At 37.7% G+C, this 25,717-nt stretch overlaps 2 protein-coding genes across 2 annotated transcripts in view; both read right to left on the reverse strand.

The window, feature by feature from the left end:
• Nucleotides 1-4,644, reverse strand: part of LOC138700849 (protein I'm not dead yet-like) — a 33,347-nt gene extending 28,703 nt beyond the window's left edge. The window contains exon 1 of the mRNA XM_069827207.1: nt 4,488-4,644. Coding sequence (XP_069683308.1) covers nt 4,488-4,586 — 99 coding nt within the window. The 5' untranslated portion in view covers nt 4,587-4,644. The remainder of the gene's footprint in view (nt 1-4,487) is intronic.
• Nucleotides 4,645-24,324: 19,680 nt separating this feature from the next.
• Nucleotides 24,325-25,717, reverse strand: part of PIG-S (phosphatidylinositol glycan anchor biosynthesis class S) — a 32,988-nt gene continuing 31,595 nt past the window's right edge. The window contains exons 11-12 of the mRNA XM_069827208.1: nt 24,640-25,698; nt 24,325-24,502 (exon numbers count right to left, since the gene is read on the reverse strand). Coding sequence (XP_069683309.1) covers nt 25,578-25,698 — 121 coding nt within the window. The 3' untranslated portion in view covers nt 24,325-24,502; nt 24,640-25,577. The remainder of the gene's footprint in view (nt 24,503-24,639; nt 25,699-25,717) is intronic.

A 25,717-nucleotide genomic window follows, 5' to 3' on the forward strand; every position in this document is an offset into this window, starting at 1 on the left:
ATACATTAACGGGTTGTAGTTTATATTCAGTCTTATTAATATATTAGTCTTACCCGTGCGCTTCGCTGTACTTGTTAGAAATAAATATAAAGTAATTACATAATTAAAATAGGACATTTGATCCAGGGAACATCCGTGTTTGATAGAAGGATAAATCGTTTAATATGTTACTTAATTGAAATTGTAATTAAATAATTAAAATAAGATAATTTTGGACCAGAGAGCACTCATTTCCTACAAGGATAATTCCTTCAACGTGTTTCTTAATTGTTATTACATGCAAGTAATTAAAATATCATTTGGTTCAGGGAACACCCGTTTTTGGTGCAAGGGTAATTCGTTTAACTTTTTCTAAATTAGTCTTGACTTCATCATTTAATAAATGACTCCAAATTAATGTCAATATAGATTGTGTACGAAGATAATTTTTATGTTAACCTTACTCTGTCTCTTTTTTTTTTGCTAAGTTCATTTAGACACGCTTTAACACATGTGGTCATATGTGGAATGTGTGGGTATACCAGTAGGCCGTTTTTACTCTTGTTGAGTTCCGGTTTCTGTAGTGTTGTAGTTGGCTTGTTTTCACGTAACTGATTATAGATTTTGATTAATGTTTATCCTATCTGTAACTGAGGCGGTGATGAATCATGGCATGTAAATTTCCAATCTGGCATTTGCCTTTATGACTAAGGGAAACCATGAAAAACTCCTCTGATAACGAAGATGCTTTACGAACTTGGCTTGACGACTTCTTGAACTCCAAACCAGCAGATTTCTTCGGAAGCGGAATCGAAAAACTGCCGTAGCGTTGGCACAGAGTTATAAATATTGTACACCTACGAGAATATATTACTGATTCATTTCGTTTCATAAAAACTTTTGTCAACGAAAAAACGGTACGAAGTTTTGCGTCAACCTAACATACTGGAAATATTGCTTTAGAGATGCCCTGCAGGCAGTGAACAGGGCTAACTATGTAATAAGCGTAACTTCATAAATAAGAATTACGGACATTGTGATTTTGGGAAGAATTTTATCTGAAAAACTATAATTTATTATTTCTTCCTAAATAAATATTCTATACAATTAAACACTATGAATGTAATTAATAAACGTTGTAAGTGATGCCAATTGCTTTATGCTATTTTATTAAATTAAAATTATCTTATGAATTAATAAATGTAGTTTACTTACTGTTAAAAAGTAAATCAATTATACATATTAACAGAGTAAAAAAATTATATATACCCAGCATAATAATAATAATAATAATAATAATAATAATAATCATCATCATCATAATGATAATAATAAAGGCTTATTTATAAACGTTTTGACATCTAGATTGACCGAGCGAGTTGACTCAGATACAACGTTTGAGACTCGCATTCGGGAGGTCCCGGGTTCAAATTCTGTGGTCGGCCAATCTTACTGTGGTTTTTCCCTCAGTAACAAAGGCAAATACTGGATTGGAAATTTACATACCGTGTTTCATCAACATCATAAACATTAATCAAAATCTAAAATCATTTACATGAATACAAACCATCTAAAACACGGCAATAGAAACAGAGCTCAACAATAGTGAAGACGGCCTACGTACTGATATACTCAAAGATCCTACACACGCGATATGACCACAGACAGAGCCTTCTTCATTTACAAGCCGGAGCATGGGTAGGTTTGGCAACACTGAGGGGAGGCGAGAGATTCCAAAATGACATTGATATAATTGTGCTTCCCCATTGCTTTCGTTGTATGTAACATGCACTTTTTCAATATCACTTTATGCACAAATGTAAGATCAAGATTCAAATTATTACGGATTCGAAAATAATGTTTTATTGCAATCAATTAGCTATACTTCAGAATACGGCGTAAGTACACTACTTACATACAAAGACCGACACTTAAAATAATTACAAAAAAAAAGTGTTTTTATTGATATTACAAAGGTAAATAAATAAATAAAAAAGATATTCTTTGCACCGAATATAATAAAATCAAGAATAGTACTTAAGTTTCTACGCAGTATTCTTAATTTCAATTCAATTGACAAATTTGTGCCAAGCAAATTGACAATGTTTTGCAACTTTATGGTGCTTCAGCTGTAGCGTGAAAGGTCTAGGATACATTTTAATATTATATTATGCGATTATCTATCATGCTTTTCTATAAATATTTCAGATGCCCAAGTAAAGTATGTATAACTAAAAAAATCTAGGTAATCTCGCGAGTGGCGATCGTTGGGTATATCAGTAGGCCGTGGAACTTTGTTGAGACTCTCTTTATACTGCGTATGTTATAAATGGCTTGTATTTATTTTTAACTGGTTTCACATTTATTCATGATTATGATAATAAGGATTAAGGCGGTGATGAATCATGCTATTTAAATTTCCAACCAAGCATTTGCCTTTGTGACTGAGGGGAACCATGAAAAACTTCAGTCAGTTTGGCCAACCACTAGGTTAGAACTCGTGACCTCCCGAATGCGAGTCTAGTACGTTAGCAGTGAGCCATCTCCGTCAGCTAATTGTTATCTTGCAAGCAATTGACCATTAACTAGTTCTGCAGATGAATATGACGTTATAGTTATTCTATAGTGGTCTTAATTAATTTTATTAAATTTTCCTGTAACTGTATCACTGCGTCTGGTTAACTGGTACTGTAAATGTTAATCTAATTTAAATAAGATTAATTTCAACACTGACAATGCTGAAAGCATATATTCCAGGTCTACTGACAATAAAAATTATTATTATTATTATTATTATTATTATTATTATTATTATTATTATATCATCATCATCGTCGTCGTCGTTTTGTATAATTTCAGTGAATGTTTAGTTCAATATAATCTTTGTTATTCACGATGTTTTGTAAATGCAAATCTGGCCTCCAGGCAGTAGCTCCCTGTAAAGCAGGTTTGAATAATTTCAAGGAAAAATTTTTCCGGGGCCGGGTATCGATCCCGGGACCCTTCGCTTAGCGCACGAATGCTCTACCGACTGAGCTATCTCAGGAACTATACACGACACCGTCACAATTTTTATCCTTTATATCCACACAACTCAAATGGGGCTGACAAGACGCCAGAACCCAACATTGAGTGCACACAAATTCTGTGTGACTTAAATTGTGGCTTTCTGTCAACGTACCTCCAGTAACGAATATATTATTGCTTATTATTCATTGTTTTGTAAAATTTCAACCTAACTGTAGTTCACTGTAATCTTTGTTAATCCCAATTTTCATATATATATATATATATATATATATATATATATATATATATATATATATAATTTCAATTGTAGTTTGTTACTTCGAATTGTTGTATAATTTGAATTTAACTGTAGTTCATTGTAATGCTTGTTATTCCTTAATTTTGTATAATTTCAATATAATTTTAGCTCATTGTAATCTTTGTTACAAGTACTTTTATTTTTTTTATACAGGATGCAACTGCACTGTCTTAAGAGCTCATTTCATGGATAGAGTACAACAAAAGATTCTAATACCATAATATTAGTTTCAAATGAATACTTTGCTCAGAAAAATGAAATAATTTTCCCGTAAATGTTAACTCTGTTTTACTACAAAAGTATTATCCGTACGATTCTGATTTGTACTCTCATCATTAGGGAAAGCGAAAAGAAATGATTTATCTCTTTGTAGTTTTTCAATAAATGGACTTTTTCTTTTTGCAAATAAAGAAGTATTAACACGTACCGTTATTTCCTGTCATCAGGAAGTCTGGCAACTCTACTGCAGTGCCTAGGGGACGGAATGCTGCTATGCATACGTGTTTTCCTAAGTGAGCCGGCGATGCGCTGTTGCCAAACTACGAGATTTTCAGCCTAATTTTCTAATTAATCATGCACTTAATTACAAAAGGCATAATAGGATTTTTTTTTTTATTTATTTCAGTGTATCCTATTTCCCCCTTCAATCTGCAGAATTATATTACTTGTATCCTGCATAATTTCAACTGAAGAGCAATTATTCCATTGTAATCGTTATTGTTACAGTCCGCGTTACCGTTTTTGGCATGCGAAATAAGTAATGGGAACGTTAAGTACAAGTGTTTTACCTTTACCGCAGTCAGTTTGACAGCTGTATTTGGCAAATGACTGATCTGCCATGCATAGGAAGTGGTACGAATCTCAGCTGCACTAGCAACATGCTCACAAACTGGGCATTATACTCTAGGACACACGCCAAAAACGCTGGCGTCAGCGTTAATGATTTTGTATAACGTCAGTCTGTAATATTTTAATATATTTGTATAACTTTTAGGTTTTGACACGTGCATAGGCCTACAAGTCTACTGAAATATTATTATTATTATTATTATTATTATTATTATTATTATTATCATCATCATCATCATCATCAAAGAGAAAAACTGATATTTGTCTGTAGTTCACTGGACCACGTAGCACAACACATCGGGGGTTACAAGCCGCCTCCCGAGGTACGAACCTTGCTGCCCGACACGACGAGCGGCGACAGGGCGAGTGGCACGAGCACCACGACCAGCGACCTCCAGTGCACCAGCAGCCTGCGGAACGGCACCGTCATCGCTGCACACTGCGCCCGCGCCGCCCGTCACGCCGCTTATATACGGCACGGCGGCACACCCAGTATCGCCGCGCCGATCGCTACGTCTTATTGTAATAACACAACAATAGTTACTGTGCACGTCGGCTAGTGCCGGGATCATGTCTACCTCCACGGCTGTGAAGGGGCAACTTTCATCATCATCATCTTCATGGTAAGTCGTCATGATCTGTTCCTTTCATACAGGGAGCATTTACAATTCACCTTCCCATCTTCTTCTTGGGCGTCTGACATCCCTTTGCCTTCTAGGAGTATAGTTCATGATTCGTAAGAAGTGTTCTTGGCATTTCTTACTGTTATATAAATATATCCTTTCATTCATATTAAATATTTGCAGTTCATTTCTGATATCTTTTAAATCGTTTGAAATTTTTATTTTCCCGCAGATCCATCTCTGTTCCACTGAACTGTTTTCCCTATCTATCCTTCATTTGCCAAACTTCACTGCCTTATTATATAATTGTAATCTTTACGATAGTGTCATATAGTGTTTTTTATTTTCTTCAAATATGTACATTTTCGTCCTATAAAGTACATGTTTAACATACGAGGCGCTGTAATTTCTTTATCTAATTGCTGCATCGAGCATATCATCTTGGGTTGTTTTTAAGCCTAGGTATTGGTATTGGAAGCAGTTTTTAATTTCAGTTCCATCTATGAGATTTGTTAGATCTTGCTGTGTAGCAGTTATGCACATGTAGGCCTGCATTGTTTTTTGTATGTTAGCCCCATTTCTTATATTCTTCCATCAATTTTCTCGTCACACATTCCAACCTTATTAAAATGTTGGACTGGAACGAAATTAAAAACATGTCCTGCAAAATATTATGAGTGGCTTTTGTCAAGTGCCAACAATGAAGCGTAACTCAACGGCCCGTTTGCCGCGGGTAATTTTACATCAAATCTCTGGGAAACTTGTAATGGAAAATTTCAACTCAGAATCGGATTTATTGTGGTAGAGCTTCCTCTGACGTTGCGTCAGTGCGAGAAGAAAGCTGCATCATAACAAAAGAACAACTGATATCGGCGAACTGTGAGTTCGCAATAAATCTGCTAAACCTTTTCCTTGTCCCACCAGCAGGACAAGGAAATTTTCTTGAATATCTGCTTCATTATGATCCAGAGCCTGCAACTTCGGTTCATCGCTACTTCTCATTGGCATGAATATGTGAATATAGTAGGTTTGTTGAACTGCTTGCTCATGCGCAGTAGCTCAATGTGCGTTCCAACAAGACTAGAACTGATTTCGGACAGATTCTGAACTCCCATTCCCTGTCCCACCGTGCTTTAGAACTCGTTCGTAACGAGTGAAATTAGTTCTCGATTAAGAGCAGGATCTGGGAATTCCGAATTGTTGACGCATGCGCAGATGCTTTAATCTGAAATTACGGTTAAAATGCTCCGAGGCTAGGCAGGTTAAAAAAAATAGTGATTATGAGTGAGTTGGAACGTGTTAGTGATATATTTTATGACGAATTAAATTCGGAAGGTGAATATAATTTTAAAATTATAAGACATTCCGAAGACCGTGAAAGAACAGTTCGAGAAAGTTCCAACAACGTAAAATCCTGAACTAGTTCTGATACCGAACATAACTGGCGCATGCGTCGAAAGAAGTTCGGTATTGGTTCGGAACGCGTTCTGAATTGCTTGCTGTACAAACTTGTTATCTCTCATCTTACTATTGCAAAAGTTTTCCTATTTCGTAATGACTTCGTGCGATTACAACATAAGGAAACATTAAGCAAAGCGTCGAGGATGTTCGCTCACTTAAACACAAATTTAAAAATAAATGTAATATATTAGAAACGTCACGAGGAAAGGTCAGAATTGCTTAGCTCTGAATTTTATGAGACCTACATGATATGTGTTATATTATTACTATTATTATTATTATTATTATTATTATTATTATTATTATTATTATTACAAATTGCCTCCCAACGGAGGTAAACTCCTAAGCCTCGAATCGGTGAATATCGAACTCCACCATACTCGACCAACTTGAACCGAATAATGCACCAACGACACTAATCCAGACATCGTGTCGAGTCGTACAGACAAGCCTATCTCATTGACAACTTTGATGATTCATGATCTATGAACTATTATTTCATACTGTGCTGTTATAAGATAGGTATTTCCTTTTACAATCTTGACTTCCTATTCACGTGTATATGAAAGAACTGTTTTTAAAAGCTGAATTAATAATAGTATGTCTGGTAGTTGTATCTTTTAAACATGTCACTTAATGACTTCTAGTTACGATTGAGGGGTACAATCTAGGAACCTTGCTCACTATTGGGTCTGAGGTTCAAACCCGGTCGAGGGCATCAAATATTTAGCAAAGGGAGATGACGTAGACATACGATAAGCAGGAGAGCACTGTCCCTCCGAGCCAACAATAGCGCTCCCTCGGCTCAAAGTGAAACTACCAAACGATATACAATATAGTAAGTAGGCTAAGAAGAACAGCCATTACCCTTTATAATACTACTTAATATTCAATATGTGTTTAAGATTTACATCTTGCAGCGATACTGGAAAAATAAATGATTGGACGCAAATTGAACGTTTTCTATCTCAAAATAAAACTCTTACGCACTCTGATTATAACAAAATAAAACAATCTTTTACGTCAGTAGAAAGTGAAAATAGGCTACAACTTTAATTTATTAATATTTTCTTGGAAATCCTTCATTATTGATAACTTCTTGCAATCTTCTTGGAACAGATTATTACCAAGTTTTCACAATAAGATGCAGGAATCTTCTATCATTCCTTTAATGTGACTTTCTTCAACTCGTGTGTTTTTTTATGGAATGCTACTTTTAATTCAGATCATAAATGTTCTATTATATTTATGTCTCGTGACTGGGGTGAGGTTTCTAACACTCTGGCGCAGTTGTAAGGAAGCCAAGCGCGTATTTTCAGAGCTTATATTTCGATCATTGCCCTGATAAAATTTGAATACGTTATTTATTCCTAGATTCTGTGTCCTGGGCTTCACAGTCTTTGGTCCATGGTGTCCTCAATGAACTCCAAATTACTGACCCCACACAACCCCATATCAGAATTGAGTTCTTGGAGTTCCGTACGCCACACATAAACCCTCCCCTCCACCTCATCAGTGAATAGAACAGTTTTCCAAAATTCAAAGTCTTTATTCATGTGCTCATCCCCTCCTGTTGAGCTCACTAATGCACGATTCCTTCTTCGATACTCGGCCGCGGTGATACATTTCTAATTGTTTCAGGGTTACATTTCTTCCCTAGGCGCTTTTCAATCTCCAAAGCCAACGCAGGTGCAGATAACTTTGAATTAGCCCTCACTTCGTTGAATAACCAACGTTCATCCCTATTACTAAAGATTTTTCTGGAGCTCTCTCTTTCCTTGTCTACTACTGTTTTTCGTTCTTTTAGGGTGCTATTCATAGACATTTCGCAGCACGCGCTACGAGCGTACTAAGCTAGCCCCGGCTATCCACTGGTTACTTGTACAGAATTCAAATCATATCCTATCGCTAACACTGGTTTATGAATACGAAAAACGCTGATAATCCACCGAAAGCCCGCGCTAAAAATGACTATGAATACAGCCCTTAAAGTTTTACAACACCCTGCACAGTGGAATGCGATGCGATGAATGATCACCTCACGTCCAGCTATAGAACTCTGGCCTTTTGATGGCCCATACAAGCAGTTCTCCTCGAAGTGAAGCACGTCTACACGGGAGTGAGAATGAGGGATTAACATTGTGTGTACTGTATTGTATTTATTTCCTTTATAAGTGTAGTGTACGAGTTTTACTTTGATCCTGGATTTCTGCGAAGACAAATACATTATTTAGTTTACTTTTAATGTGCTGTTCTATGAAAGTAGTGTTTTTCATATACAATCTACAATATTGAAGGCATTAGAAAATGTAGATTTCAATTCAGTGAATCAACATATTCCTTCATCACCGCATTGAATACAGGTTACTGCAGGAGTTTCATTTTGAGCCGCTGTATATATTCCCTCTCTTTCACTTAACAGAAGCTTCGGTCAGCCTGCATACAAGTAGGTGCATCACTGTTCGCCTAATAAATAGCGATAATCGGTGAGAGTTTTCAGCGGTTTGAGAGGGCGGAAAAGGTGTTGCGAACAAGCTGTAGGAAGCGTGGAGGGGGTGGATGTACTTGTCGCCGCAGGGCTCAAGAACGCTTGAGTGGACTGTTGCAATACGCGTACGCATACGGGAAAACCGCTAACCGCCGTCAATTCCAAGTACAACGCAGTACTTTCCCTCCCTTCGGTCCATCCCCTGCACGCGCTCAAACCTGTGAGCGATAAGCGTGGACCAAACCCAACGGTTTGTGACGTCACATTCGGAGCTGTATATACCAGCAAACATGACTGTAATGTTGTTGAGGAAACTAGAAGTATGCAACGTGTTTAAGTTGAAAAGTCCTATGCCGTGTCAGATCAGTACAAAGATGAAGAGTGTGTGGCATTAATAAAGAAAAGAACCAAAATCGAAGATAAGTGTAGCCTAGCACATTGTATGGAATGCATAACAATGATTCCATTATCTGGCTTATTTATATAATTAGGAAATGCGCATTTTTCGGTGAAGTTACAATATCCTAACTTCAAATGTGTCAATGAATTGAAGTAAGAATATATAAGAAAGGATTTAGTTTCTTATTTACATTTACGAAATTTTATACTAACAGCAGACATTACAAGATTCCTCAGAAGAAGTTATCATTAAGGAACGGCACAAGAATTTCGTCCTCAGTAAAGCGTTTAAAATGGACTGCAAATCGCTTAATTCATTTATTTAGTAAGGTTCGTAAAATTAATTTGCAGAATTGTATCACAATTCCATTGCGAATTATACATAGCTATGCACTAATGAATGAATGAATGAATGGAAAACATTTTAAAGGTATGTGAAAACGCGTCCATGAAGGGGAACTGGGGCTGAGAAGTGTCTATGTGGGCTCCAAGCCTGTTGGCCACTTGTCTCACTCCGATTTTCGCCGTTCCATATGAAAGTTCATTACAGAATCTAGTACGTACTAATGTACTTCAGAGTGCTATACATTGCGCAGTATAAATACTAAGACAAACAAAGGCGGATGCGCCATTTCCGTTGTGAATGCTATTTCGTCGTAAAACGAAATCATTTGGACATAGATACATTAGCAATAAAACATAAGTTCAGTGGATGACAGCAGATCGTAATGCCGCTGTTACCTTTTGTCTGACATGAAAAGTCAGTCACAGTAAGTTGAAATCAGACCTTTTCACCAGGAAGGCGATTTATACTACACCGGAGAGGAATAAATAAATGAATAAATGAATGAATAATGAATGAATGAATGAATAAATTATAAAAGAATAAAAAATACGGTTACTGCAGACTCAGACACACTAATTGTTTCTCTGAATCTGCTTACCGAAGGAAGTTGTGCAGCAGGGCAACTGAAAATTCTTACGGAGTATTTTGAGCCCTTTTACAGTTTCTCAAATTGATAAATATAAACAAATACATACATCTATATTGTATATAAAATGCTCAGTAACTTGAACGGACTTGTTCTGCATTCATTGAAGAGAAAGCAAAGAATAAAATGACTCGCTTTACCAAACCGAATGAAAAAGTAGTCGACGGGCACAAAAATATTAACTTAAAGAAGAGCAGCTTGCAAAACTGGTGAAAGTGATCCAATGAGTTCATTCCAAGAAACATGCGGAATCCTTCCGTGACTTTATTTTAAAAAAATCTGGGAAATGAAACGTGAAGTTGAGCAGTCAGGGAAGCCAATCGTGCAGTTTCCATGACGACCAATTGATCAAAACTCATTCGGCCGATAGAATCTCGTTAAAATCAGAAACACCAAAGTCATTATTTGTCAGTTTGCTGTACAGTTGTAAAAAAAAAAAAGTGGCTGCACTCGTGAACAGCGAGTATTTTCTAAAGTCCACTTCGGATAACGGTTAAGTTACATGATGCTGGCGCTTATAGAAGCAGTTTCGGTACTGTAAGATGTTTAATCAGGAGTCATTCACAACTGCATCTCCTAGAGGAGCGGTAGTGTGTTCGCTTAATGATTCGAAAGTTGTGAGTTCGAGCCTTGTTTAAGTTATCATTTTATTTTGTTATCGTTCTTCAGCGATATAAATAATATTCAAGTTATCATTTGTATTCTGTTATCGTTCTTTAGTGATATAAATAATATTCAAGTTATTATATTCTGTTATCGTTCTTTAGCGATATAATATAAATTTAATGTTAGATTTGAAACAATACGGTTGCATAATACTACCCTCTATAAAAGCAATAGTAAGGTTATTTAATAGATTCAATAATAATAATAATAATAATAATAATAATAATAATATGGTTTATTTAACGACATTCGCAACTGCAGAGGTTATATCAGCGTCACCGATGTGCCGGAATTTTTTCGCGCAAAAGTTCTTTTACATGTCAGTAAATCTACTGACATGAGCCTGTCGCATTTAAACACACTTAAATGCCAGGATCGAACCCGCAACCCTGAGCACAGAAGACCAGCGCTATACCGACTACGCTACCTAGGCCGATAGATTCAATGAAACAAGTTCTGTAAATGACAGAAAAAGACGACAAAAGCCCCGTGTTCTTACGGAGGAAAAACTGAATGAAATTGGTGCGGCATTAAAGCGTAGCCCACGCAAGTCTCTGAGACGTTTAGCACGGCAGACAGGGATTTCTAAAGCATCTGCGGTACTGGCAACAAAATTATTGAAACTAGAACCATACAGAATTCCATCATGTCGTGAATTACAGCCCCAAGATTACAATCGCAGGCGTAATTTTTGCAATTAGATGTTAGAAAAGGTAAATAATGAAGAGCTTGATCCCAGACTGATTTTTTTATGATGAGGCTTGATTTCATCTGCATGGCCACGCAGTATCACAGAATGACATATTGATCATCAGAGAACCAGATATTGTGCATGAAGCTGCATTGTAAGTCTTAACGAGTGCGCTGCCATCTCAGCGGCAGAAGCGCGTCCTTCCACCGAGCATGCATCCGGCCAATCGCTGCGGCCAAAATGGCGAAGACGCACTCTATTTCCATTGTTCCTCCACAGTGCAGTGGGCCGTGCTAGCAAATGTAAGACTTCAATATTTTAATGTATATATCATCCGTCTCTGTACGTTATAAATGATTTAGCCTATTAATACCATATAGTCGTGAAATAGTCTAATTCAAATATCACAAGAATTCTATCTTCATTAAACGAAAGTACCTAGCTCAAAATAAAATGTTATAACCTCAAATGTTAGTTTAATTTTGCTGCTTCACTAATCACAATACTGTCAAATGCTTACCATGAATTTCATATTGCAGGAGGCCAAGGTCATGTCGGCCAATGAAATGTATTAAGTTATCGACTTAAATATCTTATTTAATAGTAGTATAATTATGCTCTTTGCTTTTTATTATTTACTTATTATTCGCAAATTAGTCCTATTCTATTATGCCGAAAGTTCTCGTCTCTTTGTATAATTCATTCATGAGGTGTGTGACCTCCGTAACTATTTTTTTTTTTTAATTTCTTCTGATCTTTAATCTGGAGAGCGGAAGTGTTCTGTAGGAATTAATTAATTTATTAGCCTACCGTCATATTAATGATATGATTTCACTGTGCGCAGTGGAAAGCTTTTCCTCGGCTGCAGCCACGAGATCGCGCATGGCGCAACTGCGCGGCCTCGGGAGTGAACCCGCGACCTGCTCCTCCCCGCAATTTGCGAAATTAGTCTGTCCATCTGCACGTGTAAAAATAAACAACGAATTCCTCTCTTATTTGTACAATTACTCCATGGAAATCGAGTGCGAAGCGGTTGTCAACTGTTTCTTGGGAAAAATAAAGATCACGCTGCGCATGCGCAATGACTCTCGAATCTCGGAATGCTGGCAGCTACATCAAGGAACTCGCGACAAAGACGACACTGTTTACTGTTATGTATTTAAAGCACTTGTTCATTTCGCGTAATGAAACAGCCCTTCTTCCAATAATGAACTATTGTGGACTGCCTCGCCTACTGCAGATCCATCCAGCGTAATTAGTTTCTATTCTGTAGGTATGCCGTACCGGTACTGGTATATAGGCTACTATGCAAATATTCTTTCGTGCTCATCATACTGGATGTAATCCACTAAGTAGAAACATCTTAGCTTTTAGTTGCAGTGAAATCGCTCTAGAACATATCAAAATAGTTAATTTCAATTATTTCTCCACTAGAACCAATCAATTTTGAACGCAGTGTCAGTCCTAAGCTTCCGAATATCGTTGTGCAGTACGTACAATTTCTTTCCGCCGATCAACACAGCTTTAGTAACTTCAGGAAATTCATCAACATAACCATAAGCTAACAACGAACGTTAAGAATTCAAATGCAGTCGCAATGAGGCTAGATGATTCGTACACCACGGTCTTTCATCACGTTGTAAGCAATCAAACTTCTGACAGTACACTTAAACAATAATCTGCATTTCAACAAAATCGAACCAGCAGGCAGTAGGCTACAAATAAACGTGAGAAAATGATTTCGTAATCATCAAGTAAGTCACTTAACAGCGGTAGGCCAGCTTTAATTCCACGTAATCTCATCGGGCAACGAACCGAACTCTGTAAGCATCAAACAATTGACATCAGTAATCTAGCAATCCGTCATTCTGTCATATTGCAATGCACAATATCTGTTCCTACATGTGGCAGTGCTTGACTGCAGTATCAGCATGACGTACAGTGCATTCCTCCAACACTGACTACTATTCTTCTTTTTCTTCATCTTCTTTCTTCTCCTATGAAGAATTAAGCCTGGCGGCCTGATACGGTCTCATTGCATCGTTTCAGCGGACGGCCCAAAGATCTTGATCGTATTATTATTGTTATTATTATTCCTTTTTACATTTGGAAAACAGAAATTACAGGAAGAATTTCATTCAGAAGTTGAGCTATCTAAGTCCACTTCACTCTCTGAAACGGTTAGGAAAATATTCCGGTCACTTGCCGAATAAAAATTTTATTTCTGACCTGACCAGTAAAATAGTAAATATGTTTATATGCTTTTATGTATTAATCAGTCTTAGTTAATATAAAAAGGTTACGAATCTTAAGCCTACTGTCTGAAAACTGAAGATGATGATGATGATGATGATCATAATAATAATAATAATAATAATAATAATAATAATAATAATAATAATGCATCAAGTTTTAGTTGTAACTCCACGGTACAGTTACAGTATTTCTTTCGTTCAAAGGAATTATAAGCCGTAACGGAATTTTCGGTCGCTTCTTTTTCAGAGCGATCCCTAACGCCTTTAACTTAGATTGCCAACACGACACGCAGGTCGTTATTCAAGGCTTACTTTAATACACAGAAAACTCAATGCGTGTAGATAAAGTTAATTCAATTCGAAGCGTACAATAAGTATTAGTGATGGATGTGTCCTGTCTTTATCAAATTCTAGTTGCTTATGTTACGATATTATTTAAAGAAAAATGCAGGTGCGCAAAATTTGCTGGGGAACGACGGCTGCAGAGTGCATAACGCAGCTGGAATATGTAATCCCTGAACGACAGATCTTCGTAATTACGTGGTGTAGAAATGAACTACAGATCGTCACATTCGGAATCAGGCACGGCGCCTGGAGACACCAGACGGACTGCAAGCTAGGCACAGCCACATTATCATCTACCATCGCGTTTTCCGAAATCTTACTTCAGAATACTTAGACCGTGCGTGCTACATGTGCAGCCAACGAGGTATTTCCTCTGACCCCAACTCCCTGTCCGTCACTTGCTCCCGCATCCGGCACGCTGATGAACCGCTGACCCCACATTATGATGATATATCACCTCCGCTTCAGCACAGACAGCGCGTCAGACTCGGGTTCGTGTCCCGGCGAATCCAAGTGCACAAAAACTTTGTTTCCTGGTTTTTGGGGGTATTGCCGTTTCTCCTGCCACAATTTCAATATTTCTTCATTGATCATCTTGGCGTGAACGTCATCCTTGTTTGGCTACATCTGGTCACTCATCTCGAGTTTCGTTCTGCATAGCGCGAGGTCGGTGTTTTCTTCTTATTCTGGCCTTGTAATAAGTATATAGGTCACGTAAAATGGTATATAGGCCTAGCAAAGGAAAAAACAGGATCGAGGAGCAAGCTACTTGCAAACAAAGTAAATACCACCCAATTTGTTCACAGTGTTGCAGCATTCTATCTCATAACCAGCATCAGATTTAAGAAATCGCCAATTATTACATTACATAGAACACATACTCTTCATTCCCTTTGTGGTCAACGAAGTGTATCCAGCTGTTTTCCTACACAAATTCATTTCTGCAGTATTTAGATCTTGTTTTTGAAGTGTCCAAATTTCGCGAAGCAGAACTGCTGAGTGATGTGTACTGTAATCTTGTTTGTTTCTGAATCTCATTAGGTTTGAAAATTTAATTCAATATGACGAAAGAAAGAAATATAAACAGATAATATTTCTCGGAGTTTCATTATTTTTCTTTATCTTTTATAACTGGCATTCTAGATAGTTAAACCGATTTATGTACTTGTTCTAAATAAATACTATTCATTACTACTACCTTACTTCTTGCAGGTTATTGACCAGTCACATCCATACTTGATTAGACACGCTTGTACTCTGTTGTCATTACTTTACGAATCACGTCCGAAAAATATACAGAGTGTCCCAGAAGCCCCGTCCACATTACTCGAACAGACGACCCAAATCAAGCCATCAGGAATGGGTTAAAATGCTGATTTATTGACTTAACTAATACACTGAACGAGCCTGTACTTACTTTGTAAAGAAAGGCCTCGGTACATATTACAGTAAACATAAAAGAAAATAAACCTTACTTAAATATAACTTTCATCACCCCTGACGCCGTCAAAACGCAGCCAATATGACACGTGAGTATACAACAGTGTAACTGGAAGAAATGGAAGAGGAAAGCAATAAAGAAGCAAAAGGTCTTGAATTTGAAATGTGGATAAGGAGAAGGATGGAGCGTGTGAAGTGGACAGACAGAATAAGAAATGAAGCTGTGTTGGAAAGAGTCGGTGAAGAAAGAATGATGCTGAAACTGATCAGGAAGAGGAAAAGGAATTGGCTGGGTCACTGTGGCTGAGAAGAAACTGCCTACTGAAGGATGCACTGGAAGGAATGGTGAACGGGAGAAGAGTTCGGGGCAGAAGAAGATATCAGATGATAGACGACATTAAGATATATGGATCATATGAAGAGACTAAGAGGATGGCGGAAAATAGGAAAGATTGGAGAATGCTGAATTTGCAGTGAAAGACCTTCCCTTGGGCAGAACATCGTATAAGTTCTTGAAGGTAATCTTGAGTAACAGGTTGAACCCTCGCACATTTTGTCTTCTTATGCCTGCAGTGTGACCAGATGTCTCCTTCAAGTGGATTGTCCTCCTTTTCACTCCTTTTTATTCGGTGTCCGAGCAATTTTTATTTATATGTCCGGGAATGCCCTCTTTTCAGACTATCAATATTGTTGAGAATATTGATTTATAAATTTTCGGAATTGGAGGAAAATTTCAGGTCTCCAAAGGGAAATTTTTACTAAAGATATAGAAGAAGAAATGTCGCAAACTAATCTGGCAACATCGTTGTTTCTAGTGTTTATGATCTTCGTTGTTATTTGTTGGAGCAGATTCATCAGTCTGTTTCTCTGCTTCCCTAAAGTGCAGATGTGTTCATTTATTATCCCTCTCACCATTACCCTCGCGTGTTTTGGACAGTAATTTACTGATTATAAATTATATATATATATATATATATATATATATATATATATATATATATATATATATATATATATATATTTATATGATATGCGTAAAATCACTTCGTGATTTAAGACGGCGCTTATTCCGTCGGATCCCGGCCAACTAGTCACTCATAATGAGTGCACCTCAGCACATGTGTGGACTTCGGTCCTACGTTCATAGAAATCTATGATGTAGTGCAGAGGGCGGCCACTAGAGGGAACCTAAGAGTTGGAACTTAAACTGAGACGATTCTGTCCAACATCGGGATGGGTATCCGGTGTGGCTTAGTGGATAAAGCATCAGCATGTAGAGCTGAAAACCCGGGTTCAAATCCCGGTGCCGGAGAGAATTTTCTCCATTCCATTACTCTTTCATCGTATGATTATAAATTGCCTTAACTTACTGTGGAACTTGTTTATGTAAAGATATCGATTTTCTGGAATCTGACACAACAAAGACGTTACAATTCGAACTCATTACTGAATAGGACGTCCATAAATAAAGTGGGGGGAGGAGGAGGAAGAACTGTCGTGAGGTACAGAGTGAAAGTATACTCATAATTTAATAAGGGTTCCAAGATGTCAAAACGCAATTGTAAATTTCAATAAGGAATTAGCTAAACGGTACCAGAATGTGTTATGGCTTAGAAGCACATGTGAGCACAAAAACACGGGAGGAGTATTCAAAATGGTACTGCCACAACAAACTAACTGATTTTCTTTTGTACAAACAAACATAAAATCAGCCGACAGAGTTCATGCAACAGAAGAGGCTGCCGCATTCCACTGTCAAGCAGATCAACGGACTGCGTACCAAGTTGGACAAAATAATGCATCATCCTGCCTCAACCGAAAAAGAAGCTATAGGACACATGTAGGCCCAACTGATGTTAACTGATCAAGTTTTACGAGGAATTTCCTGTCTTATTGTAACAACAGATGGAACCAACCGTGGGCCCCAAAAATACCTACGTCAAGTGAAATTTTAACAAACATGTTGAGATTGAAAACCACTCCAAACGAAACAGCTAACGCAATTCCTGCTTTTGTTACAGATTCTTAAGATAAACACTGTTTATTAAATAATACAAAAATTTCGGAGTCATAAATAGAAAGGATGGCAGAAATGTTCTCACAAACAAGAATGGAATTAACAATGATTATTAGAGGAGAAAAATTCGCTCTGTCTCCGGGGATCAAACCAGGGTCCTTGGTTCTACATACCAAGTGCTCTAATAATCATTGTTATCATAACAGATATATTCTGTAGGACCAAAAATTAGAATTGTTGTTGGTGTCCAGCACATATCTTGCAAAATTATATCCAGCATGGCGAACGATACTCAAAGTATTAGACCTATATTAAAGATATATATATATATACTGGGTGTTCAGTTCAAAGTGTGTCATGGCTCACTGTATGCCGTCATGTGGCTAGTCGATGAGCCTAGAGAATTCAATCTTCCTACACTTCCGCAGAGGTGTATTATTTATGTGCCAGAGAAGTTGCCTAGCAAGTACGGCGTTCATTCAGAAGAGTACTTACCGATACGTAGGGTAATGCTGGTAGTGGCAGGAATGTGAACTGTTTCGAAACATGTACTGAGGTGAGTTTTTTCTTACTGCCGGGATATGGGGAAAGGGTTAAGACGATTACTTACGTATTTGTTGACATTAACTTGGACGGTCAACATGGACACGGAGCATTTGATTTGTGTTATGGAATGTTGTCATACGCAACCGATGATAACAAATACCCTGCATACGACTTGGCCGCGCAAAACACAGTTCGAAAAAGGCTATGGTAGCACACAGACAGTACAGACCGCCATCTGTTGCTACGACGTTCAAGTTATACCGTACACGTTCCCAAGTTCAGATTGAACGCCTTGATTAATAGGCAACTTCTCTGACACAAAAGCTGAAATTCGCTTCAAATCGCTGACTCATCAACAGTGACGTCATGACACACTTTGAAATGAACATCCAGTATATATATATATATATATATATATATATATATATATATATATATATATATATACATACACAGTCAGGACTGAGAGTCCTAAAGAATACTGTGAGTTTGCTGTTATTAAAAGTTACTGCCCCATAGCAAGACTAGACAGCTTTCATTGTGCCCTGCAGTTGAACAAGTAATATACACAGTAGCCATAAAGCTTTTCCTTATTACAAATATTAAAAACCCTGTTAAAGTTAAAATGACTAGACTTTAGTAGAATGTAAGGTAAATTAGGAGGTTTTTTTGGCAATGTTACATTAGTAAACGTCCTTGTCTGCAAAGTTGTCAGAGGATAACTACAGCTGGCAGCATATTGCATCAGACATCCTGTCTCGGACCATCTGAAACTGGACAAGTCTGTTTCGGACAGATTACGCCATGATGTACTTAGTTTTCTCATTCACTGCTGCCCTAAATTGTACTGTGATGTGATGGCAACCAATGACGAAATCGTAGCATGTGCTTAGAAGAAGGGAACCAGATAAACGGAAGTTGTTTGATTCATTCCCTCAACCAAAAAATTAAAGTACTTGGTTCCAGATATAGATTGTTTGATATCCTGAATGTATACATCACACTTGTATGAAAGTGGTCAAAGGAGATGGAAAGGTAAAAGGACATGAATATCCATTTTAAATTTAGTTTTAATGAGAACAAACACGTACATCAGCCACAATATTCAACTCTTAGGTCAATATTTAATTAAATCTCGGAAAATCAGTGAAGTATGCTTGAATGTTAAGGTCAGTTTGTGAAGATGAACTGTCAAAATGTTCTGGAGTTTTCATGTTACAATTTCTACTTTGGGAGATGTCACGCTCATTACAAATTATGTAGGCCTGCAGCAGCTGACAGAATTAAGTGTACACTCACTCTCTGTTTTAGGTTTGTTTTCATCTATCACTTCGTAACATTCCTCTTCTATTAATATTTTCCCATAAAACAATAATTTCTTTGTATAATAAGCCTAGTTACTGGCTTCAGTAAAGTAAAAACATTTTCATTCTATCGCTCTCACAAAATTGAGCATACACCAACAAAAAATACTGTTTCATTATGAAGTGTACATACTGTACTCAGTACTTGGTTAGCTTCCAGCCTGTTCCTTCTACTTCTGTAGAACTCTCTTAACATGCTCCACGTTGGTCACTCTGAGATCTGGATTGTGGATTCTCTTCCAAACATAACTCCGTACTGAGGGGTCATTATCTTGCCTGGAAGTAGTAAAGGAACCCAATTCCCAGTTTCACATTCTTCTTCAATACTGAAATAATGAGGGGAAAGGAACTGGCCATTCTACCTCATTATCTCCTGGCTTAGTTGCCTCATAAGTGGTGCTTTGTTGGTATCACTTGTGAGGTTCAGACCTGTTTTCGGACAACTGACTAAACAACAACTGAAATAAATTTTGTAATATTTGAGGACAGAAAAATCCTTCTTGTGGGTTCTCACCTTTATGCTAGTGAGGGGACTATTGCTTGTCTTATATATCACCGAAGTTCTACCTCCAACTACGCAGTTCTATAATAATTATTATTTTTCTAAGAATGGACGCAGTTCCAGTTTAAGAAAAATTGATATAAACCTCCAGATCGACTATGTATAAATTGCTGGATTATGAGAATATTCTCAGTTGAAACTATAAGATTCGTTTTAATATTAATAAGGACTACAAAACGAGAGAAAGGGGACTTACAGTATATAAGAGATACATTGCAATGCCTGAACTCACAAGACATACAAAATGTTTGGATGGTTTCCAGTGGTTAGATTTTGGCTTGCACCATTAACCCTTTTGTTTCCCAGCAGAGTCCTGGAAGGTCTGCAGTGCAGTAGGCGCTCTTTGTTCATCACTCCTATACTACATATTGCTTTCTCATGCTGATTCCTGTTTCATTCAAATGCTTACTGAGACAGACGTAACCAGTTTATAATAATGCTGTAAATGATTCTCATATTGATTTTGTATAGTTTTTAGGTTCTTTTTCTTTCCACATAGAATTTGCTTATTTTGTTGTCTTGCCATATGAATGTCCTGTTCCAATTCCAAAAGTTTTTCTAACTTATTGGTTGTTGCAACTTTTGTATTGTATTAGCCAAAATATCTGCTCGTTCATTTCCATATTTAAAAAAAAAAAAAATTCAATTTAAGAACAAAGTGTAATGCAACAACAAAGATATTGCTGCGTTTACAAAACATGTTATCACTGCAGAACCCCTTCCAAAATCTATACTAATAATAAATCTGTAGCCGAAATTTTTCTGGTAATTTTCGATTTTCCAAAAATAATTGGTCCTAACATATATAATTAATCACCCTGAAACCGAAAATCGCTTTTTTGAAATTTTTGTTTGTATGTCTGTCTGTCTGTCTGTATGTTTGTTACCTTTTCACGCGATAATGGCTGAACGGATTTCGATGAAAATTGGAATATAAATTAAGTTTGTTGTAACTTAGATTTTAGGCTATATGGCATTCAAAATACATTCTTTAAAAGGGGGGTTATAAGGGGGCCTGAATTAAATAAATCGAAATATCTCGCTTATTATTGATTTTTGTGAAAAATGTTACATAACAAAAGTTTCTTTACAATAATTTCCGATAAGTTTTATTCCTTGAAAAATTTTGATAGGACTGATATTTAATGAGATAAATGAGTTTTAAAATTAAAATAACTGCCATCTAAGGCCGTGTAATGAATTAAAAAACAATGACTTCGTCTATAAGGGGCCTTGGACAGCAACAATCGAAAGCTATGAAAGATAGCCTACAGAGAATGTTTCTGTGTTTGTATGAAGTAATATCGGAAGCTAAATTAATCGATTTGTTAAATTAATTATTATTTCACCATTGGAAAGTGTAGTTTCTCTAGATGGACATAATGCTATAATGTTACTACAGTAACTTCTGAGTGAATCGAGGACAGGTAAGATTAAAATAGCTTCTTATGCACAGAAAACTTGATAGGCTATTCTGTACATTCATTTCCTGTATTTTCTAAAATAATTTTTATGACCAATTGAGTGGTCTCTGGATCAAAATGATTGCATTTTAATTATGCAAATACAATTTAAATTAAGTAACATAAACGATTTATCCTTCTATCAAACACGAATGTTCCCTGGATCAAATGTCCTATTTTAATTATGTAATTACTTTATATTTACTTCTATCGGGTGCAGCGGAGCGCACGGGTACGGCTAGTATTTTAAATAAAAAGAGAAATATATGAGAAAGACATTAAAAACACAGTTTAAATCATCCAGTGAAAATAGTTTTGAGGTAAGCCAGTGCCACAAAAACTGGTAAAATAACACAACAGCATGCTGTTTAAAAGCATGCTTGTCTTCGTTGCGGGTGATCACATTTCTAAGGGAACAGGTACAGAAGACCAATAAGCCAATAATTACTGATATCCGTAACAATGAAAGTCATGGTTGTGTTGTTTCATGTCATCTATTAGTTGTTGTTTTCCAATGCCAGGTGTTTGACAATAAAGTCATTTGACCTCTTGCACTCCAATATTTTTCAAAGATATTGTCATGGTCAACCACTGAAGCGCAGATTTTGAGGTGTTCCGAATCCATTTCTTGATTTTAATTGCACAATGGGCAAGGATGTATTCCAATTCTAGGCAGATGCTTGGCCAAACAATCACGGCCTGTTGCCAATCTAAATGCAGCTACAGACGATTTTCGTGGTAAATCGAGAATTAACTATCGATTATGATGCAGAGAGTTCCATTTTTCCCCCAACTAGGTCTAGTAGACCGTCGACCAACAGCAGGTGTGGTCCTCCAGACATTCTGGGGGTTGTGTGTGGATGAAGTAGCCACCAAAATGTTAAAATATAGTGTTCACTTAAATCGACTACAACTTGCTATTTAACCACTCCATTTGTCATCTATTAGTGATTTATAATAATGGTGCAACAAGAAACTAAGCTGCAAGTCTTTATTTTCTAATGACCGAGATATTAGTTTTTGTGCTATTTCTCTTCTAACATCCCAATACAGCTGATGATATTTGCTGCTCCTTGCTATCCTTATGAGAGCACTACACCAAAGCATATTGTCTTCACACACATCTCTGTTTCCACTATGCATTTATTCTTTTTAAATGATGTTCAAAGCTGTTATGGCTAGTTGGGATTCTGAATCATAAAACAGCACACTTACAATGTGAACAATCTCCCTACTATATCCTTGTCCTCTCATTTCTCATCACGATATTTTGTTCTAATTTCCTGCAGGTATGTTTGGTCTATGTATTAATTTCTTCTATTACTACGTGTAATGGTTTTGCTGTGGTATTTTAGAGCCTTTTGTGTAAGAAAATCTGCTCTGTAATAGCAATAATCTGATTTTACATTACTTACTTACTTACTTATGGCTTTTAAGGAACCCAGAGGTTCATTGCCGCCCTCACATAAGCCCGCCATTGGTCCCTATCCTGAGCAAGATTAATCCAGTCTCTACCATCATATCCCACTCCCTCAAATCCATTTTAATATTATCCTCCCATCTACGTCTCGGCCTCCCCAGTGGCTAGAGTGCTGGACTCGTAGTACTGTGCATCTGGGTTCTATTTCCAGCATTGTAACTTGTGCTGGGCAAGTCCGTAACACAGAGGGTTTCCTAATTCCCCTGTGACCCCAACAAATCTCATCCCATCGCAGATGTAGCGTAGACCAGCCTCCTATAGCACACCCTGGGCAACAACTGTCGTAAATTGGTATACTCAATTGGCTTCTTAAGAGTAAATGACAAACAACAAAATAAATAACCACCATTAGACACACACATACACGAACAATTCAAATAAGAATTCAAACCAGTCATTTTTTGTGAAACAATGGATTTCCTCTCTTACTGCAACATAATGAAAAATAACAACTTGCTCGGACCAAAAGGTAAAACCAGATATTTCGCTCAAAAGCTGTCCTCTGTTGCCTTTCACTGTGAGAATGCTGCAAAGCAAGGCAAGGCATTTATCCTGACCTGTGATTTGATAACAGTGAGCCAGATTACAATAAATGCATTATAGTTGAGATTTGCGTACATACTCAGGATATTCTGGCCGTCCAGATTACAAATGAAAGTCTATGGTTAAAAACCAAACAAAGACAACAGAGCTGGAAATTCGGAGAGGAAGAGGGGATGGCTGGGACATACACTTCGCCAATCTCCAAATATTATAGCAGGAAAGCACTTTATTGGAATCCTCAAGGCAGTTGAGGAACTGGCAGACCTAAGATAGCTTGGAAACGTAAATCCTTGCAGAAGCCAAAAGCAGTGGCAAGAGATCACAGAGCTCGCCAAGAACAGAGTCAGATGGAGCCCCATGTTCCACGCTGGAATGATGAGAACATTGACTGACTGCAGTTGAAGGAAACCTCGGAAAAAATCCAACCAAATAATCAACTCTAACAGAACTTGAACCCACGTCAGTCACTACTACACATAAAAACAGTTACTCCAAGTAAAGAATACCATAAGACCCTCTTCTTGTATGAAATTATGTTGCCCAATTTCTTCGTAAGAAAACAGAATAGTGTAAACGCCAGGTATGCAATAAGTGCAGTTTACACAAGCATTAGACGTGGTTGGATTCATATACAATGAAGACGAGGAGGAGGAGGTACGGAAAGAGGAGAATAATAACTTGGGTTGATTCCACATAAAGGGTGAAATTTACGGTGATAATTCCGAAATTTCATTTGTATATTTTAACCTTTAGGAGCCGTGCGTCCATTATAGTGGCCAACTAGAATTATGGTCATGACGTGATATAATATGTTATAAATTGTATGGTATATATATAAAATACGTTGATATTCTTTAATTTTATATAACATTAAGGGCATAGTACTTAATTAAAACAATAAAAAAATGTTTCTTTGTAACGTTTTCAGTAAAATAATTTTCTTTAGGCCCAGTGAGAATTTGGTGTTGAACGTAAAAAAAACCACACGTATGCACGCACGCACGCACACCCCTGCGCGCGCGCACACACACCCCTACGCACGCACGCACACCCCTGCGCACGCGCACACACACACACACTCCCCTGCGCACGCACACACACCCCCTACGCACGCACGCACACACACCCCTGCGCACGCACACACACACCCCTACGCACGCACGCACACACACACACACACACCCCTGCGCACGCACACACACACACCCCTACGCACGCATACACACACACCCCTGCGCACGCGCACACACACACCCCTGCGCACGCACACACACACTCCCCTGCGCACACACACACCCCCTACGCACGCACGCACACACACCCCTACGCACGCATACACACACACCCCTGCGCACGCACACACACACACACTCCCCTGCGCACACACACACCCCCTACGCACGCACACCACTGCGCACGCACACACACCCCTGCGCACGCACGCACACACACCACTACGCACGCACGCACACACACCCCTACGCACGCACACACACACACCCCTGCGCACGCACACACACACCCCTGCGCACGCACACACACACCCCTACGCACGCACGCACACACACCCCTACGCACGCACACACACACACACCCCTGCGCACATGCGTCCTAATCTCAATATTTTCACAATTACACTAATTTGAAGATGTTTGTAATGGCTTCAACTCTCGACTTTCAATTTAATTTAATATTACAGTAATCAAAACATTTAATTCACCTTGTCTTTTGTAATCTAAAGCTTTCGACATATTGTAAAAAACTTTTGAAATAATAACGTACATTCAAATTCTTCATCTGGAATGGTTGGTGATTTGAAATGACTCATAATGTGTTTAAGTATACTCAATTCTACACATCACATAGACTGCGTCAAGTACACTGCAATCTACTGACTTAATGGCATGTATGGAGAGGAAAACTGATATTATCCTTTTTATGACAAAAATTTAATTTGCTTAAGTATTTATTTTTAATACTGCACAGTGTCTCTCCCTGTAACCACACAGACTTCTAACTGCAAACAATCCCAAGTTCTTGCAGTCACATTACCCTTCACCACTACCAACACACCTGACCTTGCTTCTTAATCAGTCTTGATCTTGCTTCTGGAGCGTGCTTTCTTGGACAGCCAGGCACGGATGTTCTTCAGAGACATGATCACCGGAATCATCACAGGCAAAAACAGTGGAATGTATACGGCATACCTGCAAGGTTAAACAACTC

The sequence above is a fragment of the Periplaneta americana genome, chromosome 6 (assembly GCF_040183065.1).
Source record: "Periplaneta americana isolate PAMFEO1 chromosome 6, P.americana_PAMFEO1_priV1, whole genome shotgun sequence".
NCBI classification, from domain to species: Eukaryota; Metazoa; Arthropoda; class Insecta; order Blattodea; family Blattidae; genus Periplaneta; species Periplaneta americana.